The sequence below is a fragment of the Sinocyclocheilus grahami genome, unplaced genomic scaffold (assembly GCF_001515645.1).
Source record: "Sinocyclocheilus grahami isolate Dianchi unplaced genomic scaffold, SAMN03320097.WGS_v1.1 scaffold80.1, whole genome shotgun sequence".
In the NCBI taxonomy this organism is placed as follows: Eukaryota; Metazoa; Chordata; class Actinopteri; order Cypriniformes; family Cyprinidae; genus Sinocyclocheilus; species Sinocyclocheilus grahami.
The window spans coordinates 1,777,214-1,784,274 of record NW_015505259.1 but is presented as its reverse complement, the minus strand read 5'-3'; the positions used below and the strand labels follow the sequence as shown (position 1 = coordinate 1,784,274).

Genomic DNA, 7,061 nt, shown 5'->3' with positions numbered 1-7,061 from the left:
TCCTCTTTATGATGCGCCAAATGTTTTCTACGGGTGAAAGATCTGGACTGCACTGTCCCACCTTTTTTGGAATGTGTAGCTCTCATGAAATCCAAAATGAGCCAATATTTGGCATGACATTTCAAAATGTCTCACTTTCAACATTTGATATGTTATCTATATTCTATTGTGAATAAAATATAAGTTTATGAGATTTGTAAATTATTCCATTCCTTTTTTACTCACAATTTGTACAGTGTCCCAACTTTTTTGGAATTGGGTTTGTATATTTATATACATATATGATATACACTACCAGTCAAAAGTTTTTAAATAAGATCTTTAATGTTTTTAGATGGGTCTTTAATCTAGATTTAAACTGCAAGAGTGTGTCTGCCTCCCGAACAATGTTAGGTAGGTTATTCCAGAGTTTGGGTGCTAAATAGGAAAAGGATCTACCGCCCGCAGTTGATTTCGATATTCTAGGTATTAGAATTAGAGTTTTGAGAATGCAGCGGACGTAGAGGACTATAATGTAACAAGAGCTTGTTCAAATACTGAGGTGCTAAACCATTCAGGGCTTTATAAGTAATAAGCAAGAGTTTAAAATCTATACGATGTTTAATAGCTAGCCAGTGCAGTGTTGACAGAACTGGGCTAATATGGTCATACTTCCTCGTTCTAGTAAGAACTCTAGCTGCTGCATTTTGGACCAGCTGGAGTTTGTTTATTAAGTGTGCAGAACAACCACCCAATAAAGCATTACAATAATCTGACCTTGAGGTCATAAACGCATGGATTAACATTTCTGCATTTGACATTGAGAGAATAGGTCGTAATTTAGATATATTTTTGAGATGGAAAAATGCAGTTTTACAAATACTAGAAACGTGGCTTTCTAAGGAAAGATGCAGAAAGAAGTCTCTTCTGCTCACCAAGCCTGCATTTATTTGATCCAAAATACAGCAAAAGCAGTAATATTGTGAAATATTTTCACTATTTAAAATAACTGTTTTCTATTTGAATATATTTTAAAATGTAATTTATTCCTGTGATTTCAAAGCTGAATTTTTAGCATCCTTACTCCAGTCTTCAGTGTCACATGATCCTTCAGAAATCTTTCTAATATGCTGATTTGCTGTTCAAAAAATTTTTTTTTTTCGACCGCACCAGTTGCCCCCCCCTAAAGACGGCCCTGGTTAGGTGCCTGCCTCCGCTGCGAGTCCCTATCAAGCACTTTACAGATTCAACTACTCTCTTCTTCTCCTCCTGCCTGGCTCTTTGGCCCGCATCACTCACCGCAGAGCAAGCCTGTTCTTGATAAGCCTTTTGACTGGTTGTGTCACAGTCAGAGCTGTAAAAACGGTTATGCTCACCAAGTGAATGAATCGCGTTTGTGCCGAACTCTTATTACAAAGCAAAAACAAACACTCTTCTTCGATCCATGAACGTTTCTCTCAGTTAATGTGCGTGATGTCATCTCACAGTCTGAAACGTCTGTCATAGCAAATCAACACATGCTGTTGTGAATAATTAAGCGAAGCGTCTTCTCATAGGTCTCATTAATAATTTAATAGTCCACTGCCACGTCTCAAATTGTGACATCAACACGATATAGATTTTAAAACTGGAAGATGAAAATAGTGCAAAAAAGCTTCAAATTAACCAGTTTTCTCCAACAGTTAAAATTATCGGATGCTAACATTGTCTTCTATGATGTGCAACACAAACACCTCTGCTAAAATCTCAGAAAAAGTAGTCTGGGGTTTCATGACCCTTTAAGGCGGGGCCCTAGGCGACCGCCTGTACCACCTGTTGGACGGGCCGGCACTGTCTATACCTTCCTACACATGTCAAAGGGAACTGTATCATTATTTCTTATTGCTGAAATTAATGAAGAACAAGAATGCATTGAATTCTGTAATTTAATAGAGGAGCTTAAAGAGAAGAAAAAAAGCTTTCTTTCTTTCTTTCTTCTTATAAAAAAGTTTCCACATACAAAACTTTTAGGCATCATGAAACATACTCAGTCAAGTAGCCTACTACTACACTTGTACAAGTTTAGTAAGATGTTTCATTATATGAAAATAAAAATGCAGAAGTACTTCTGTAGTTAGAGACGTCACGTGTTTCATCGCGAGATTTGAATCTTGTGATCTCGGGTGAAGATGGCGGCTCCGCCTGACGAGCAGAGCTTAGAGTCCCGCATCAGTAAGTCAAACACATTTAAACTACAAATGTATTACATTCTAATGTGACAGTGCGAATAACAAGGAGATGCATACGCCTAAGATGATACCTTGACGCAAGCGCTTTACTGAACGCAGATGCGGAGTGTCATGATGTTGTTGGCAGTTGAGTTATTAGCATGCTAACGCCGATATAGTTGAGTTTCTGACAAGCTTTTGTTTTAGTGTGTTTTGTACGTTTATTTTTACTGTTGTGGGAGTGTGCGTTCTGTGTTGGACAGGTAAGTTAGAGAAGAGTTGAAAAATTGCAAGCTATTTGTTCGTGAGTCAAAAGGGAGGAGTCTCTGTAAGCAGAATCACATGATAAATAAACTATTAAATGAATACATTAAATAACAAAATATTTGTTACGCTTCTATTGTGTGAAGTCCCTATTAACACCATCGTTCCGTACAACCATCCAACATGTCAGTCATGAAAAGATGATTCATTCGCCTGTTTCCTTAAAGGGGCCATATCCGACCTACTCTTTTGTCAGTTTTATGTTGTCCACTTGTAATGCTAAAGTCACAGTCATCACTTAGTTTGGCGAACCGTTTCTACCCTGTCTCCAACCATTTGAATTAGTGTCTTTTTTAAAGAACTGTGGACTCAAAACCAATAACATTACTGATTACAGGCATATGTTTCTTAATTGAAACGTTGTGCTCAAAGAAATTAATATTTATGAAATTAATATTACAAAGTCAATATCAAATTAAAATGGACTTCTGTATATTTTCTTTAATTATGTCACTGGGTTATTGTGATTGTTTTGTCCATGCATTTAATTTTGTATACATTTTTAATTAGGGCTTCACAATTAATCGAATTTCTAATCGCAGTTACAATTATGGATGCCACAATTACGTAATCGTTCAAAGCAGCAATTAATCGTTCAAAGTCCACTTATGTTATTCTGCACGCTTAAGATATGTTTTTTTCTTTCTGCATGTTATCTTAAGGGTTTTTCCATTGTTTTAGTATAACATTATAATACCATTCATATTTTTACTTTTTTCATAATTTAAAGAAGAAACCAATCTGATGTATATTTGACATTTGAGGCTTAATACTATACAGTGTTTCTCCTAGGTTTACGGCTTTTGTTTTTATTCTGGACTTCTTTTTAATGGTTAAACTACATTTTATTAATCAAAAAGCATGTCTAATTAATTAAATCTGAACCTAGATGCTGATATATATCAACAAGAAATTGTTTTAAAGCATTTATATCATGTACACAATATTCTTTGTTCATTGTAGGTTCACTGTAGCCCATCATTATCTTACTATCCAAAAATCAAATGACTTTCAATGTCAAAATTCCCTCTCCAGTAAGCCAGACTAGTTCCACAGGTTGTTGACTGCATTGTAAAAAGTGGCCATTGTATAATGGAATGGAGGCAGATCTGAATGTGACTAAAGATTAGGAGGTCAATAAAAATTAGGGCTGCACGATTATGACAAAAATCATAATTGTCGATTATTCCCTTGAAATTGTAATTTCAATTATTAATTACGATTATCACAATTTACATTGAATGATGTTTATACCATTGTTTGATGCAACTGCATGCCGTATTTTTATATGAAAATAAACATGCTGAAAACACTCTAACTGAAAAACTTTTAGTGCTTTTCTATAGCAGTGTTTCCCCTGCCATTATTTTAGGGGGGCGGGCCTAAACACTGCTATAGAAAAGCACTAAAAGTTTTTCAGTTAGAGTGTTTTCAGCATGTTTATTTTCATATAAAAATACGGCATGCAATTGCATCAAACAATGGTATAAACATCATTCAATGTAAATTGTGATAATCGTAATTAATAATTGAAATTACAATTTCAAGGGAATAATCGACAATTATGATTTTTGTCATAATCGTGCAGCCCTAATTTTTATTGACCTCCTAATCTTTAGTCACATTCAGATCTGCCTCCATTCCATTATACAATGGCCACTTTTTACAATGCAGTCAACAACCTGTGGAACTAGTCTGGCTTACTGGAGAGGGAATTTTGACATTGAAAGTCATTTGATTTTTGGATAGTAAGATAATGATGGGCTACAGTGAACCTACAATGAACAAAGAATATTGTGTACATGATATAAATGCTTTAAAACAATTTCTTGTTGATATATATCAGCATCTAGGTTCAGATGTTTGTTTTTAATAACTGTTCTTGGTTATTGTTGTTTTAAAACTATTTTAATTCTATTCTTTAAAAAAATAGCTTCTCTGTTCTTTTTGTATTCTATCTATTTGTTTTCTTTTTATTTATTATACAATTAACAAAAAGCAAAAAAAAATGCCTCTAACACTAGCTTGCTCTATTCTTTTTCTATTCTGTTTTCTTTTTATTTATTATATAATAAAAAAAACCTTACTTCGTGTACTGCGCTAACTGAGACTTATTATAGCACTTGCATATCATTGCTCTTTTGTTGATTTTGATTGCTTCTATTGTCCTCATTTGTAAGTCGCTTTGGATAAAAGTGTCTGCTAAATGACTAAATGTAAATGTAAAATACTTTGAAAGGATTTATTATTGTTTGCTTTCACATAATAATGTTGAATTACAGATGTTGTGATCTTTATGCAAAATTGCTGATGAAATATGCTTGTTGTTGGTTATTGTAGTCTTTCTAACTTTTTTGATGTCACCTGTAGACAAAGCGACCAACCCTTTAAATCGAGAAACTGACTGGGAGAGTATTCAACTGTTCTGTGACCAACTCAGCGATGAACCTGAAGGGTGCGTCCACATTTACGTCATTTTTAAACTTAAATGTTTCTCCTCAAATATGCACAGCAAGGGACTGTTCACACTGAATGCTGACATCTCAGTAGTCTGTTACATTTAATTTGAGCCTCAAACAGTGGCTCAATACCTTGGTGAGATATTGGTCTTACTGACTACAGATTAACTCATCTCCTGTTAGGGGCAGATGAGCAAACTGACATTACAGTGACCTAGGGCTGTAAAAAAAAATTCGAATTTCGAAGTGTCATTGAATTTTAATGCTTTTGTTAGCCTATCCAGCTGCTACGTTGTTCATTCAACTGAAACCAAGCCGTTCACACAGAACGCATATTTATCACATTTTCTAGAGGGACATCTATCAGCGTTGCACTTGCGTCTCGCAGATAGCGGCATGTTTAGAAAGCCATGTAAAATGAATGTAAGTTCAACTTTTAAAAAACATTTTCGGTCCTTTGTATTAAACTATACATACATGCATGGTGCTGTTTTTTTTCTAATTGTTTAAGCAACTTCATTAATTATATATGGTTTATAAACATTATTTTAAACATTATGCACTTTTTTTCAAAGATAGTTGTGTTACTTTAATACGCTTTGAAGAAACGTGCATAATATTTTGTTCGACGCGACCTCTTGTGGCCTCAGGAGAGAAGCCAAAAGCTTTTTTTCCCTCTAACTGAAATTATGCCTTGTTTAGGTGAGCTTCATGTGACTGGAAAATGTAGAGAAAGCCAAGTCTTAATTAGGAGTCAATGTAAAAATAAATTTCTCAAATATCTTTTGCTTTTGTTAGTGTGAATGTTCCTGATTTACGGATTATTCTTTTTATTGTGCTAAATAACGTTGTGTCTTTAGTCCACATTTGGCCACGAGGCTTCTTGCTCACAAGATTCAGTCCCCTCAGGAGTGGGAGGCCATGCAGGCGCTCACGGTAAGATCAGCATTCTGGGTTTTTCTCAGTGGTGTGGATGAATCTATGTAGTCAAAGACTGATTAGGGGTCCCAGCACTATAATATGCTGGAACTCTACTGTGTTTGTACTGATTTGCTGTTAAATTTTGATTTATGAAAGCATTGCTAAGATATAAGCCTATTAAATGGTCTACTTTCACCCATTTTGACTAATTGACTTAGAACTGCTAAATGTCAGACTTAATGAAACACATAGACAACAGGATATTCTAAGGATGAACACAAAATTTTGTCTGCCTATAAGGGGTGCTACAAGTATAAACCTGTCATAAATCAACAACTATTTGATTAAGGAAAATTCCATCTGATTTGTATCTTCAAGGCAAGTGGTGATCAAACCATAAAAAATAATCATACAAATCAACAAAAATGACTGCCATCAGCCAATCAAATTTCAGCAGTTAATAACTTGCATTAAAGGGATAGTTCACCTAAAAATGAAAATTTGATGTTTATCTGCTTACCCCCAGGGCATCCAAGATGTAGGTGACTTTGTTTCTTCAGTAGAACACATTTGATGATTTTTAAATCCTACCGTTGGAGTCCATCAGTCTTATGGCAATGGTAACAAAGTCTATGAGAGTAAAAAAAACATGCACAGACAAATCCAAATTAAACCCTGCAGCTCGTGACGACACATTGATGTCTCAACACACGAAACGATCGTTTTGTGCCAGAAACCGAACAGTATTTATATATTTTTTTTTACCTCTAATACACCACTATGTCCAACTGCTTTGGGCGCACGCACGGCTTCCGGTGCGTGAGATGTGTACGCGCTCTGGCATTGTTTACGTTAATGGGTGTGTTGTAGCGGGAGGAGCAAATGACAGACACCGTTTATTAACAGAAAATAAACAAAGTGTCCAGAAATAAGGTAATCAAGTGTCCAAAATAAACAGGGGATCTGGTGTCCTCGTCGTGCTGCGGGGTTCGTGAAGGGAAGGGCAGTGGTCAGGAAGGAAGGAAGGGTCCAGGTAAGGGGTGGGGTCCGGCGGCGGCTTCTATCAGCAGCTTCGTCCTTCTCTCTGCTCACGGCGCTTGAAGGGACTAGACGGCCCAGCATCCTTGCCCGACGGCCGTGTAACGGGTGCGGTTCTGGTCCGGACTGTGGG

General features: G+C 36.0%; 1 protein-coding gene across 1 annotated transcript in view; it reads left to right on the top strand.

Moving 5' to 3' along the window:
- Positions 1-2,115: 2,115 nt before the first annotated feature.
- The window catches only part of LOC107586353 (ADP-ribosylation factor-binding protein GGA1-like), a 26,921-nt gene continuing 21,975 nt past the window's right edge, over positions 2,116-7,061 (top strand). Inside the window, exons 1-3 of the mRNA XM_016273677.1 lie at positions 2,116-2,190; positions 4,881-4,965; positions 5,830-5,905. Coding sequence (XP_016129163.1) covers positions 2,148-2,190; positions 4,881-4,965; positions 5,830-5,905 — 204 coding nt within the window. The 5' untranslated portion in view covers positions 2,116-2,147. The remainder of the gene's footprint in view (positions 2,191-4,880; positions 4,966-5,829; positions 5,906-7,061) is intronic.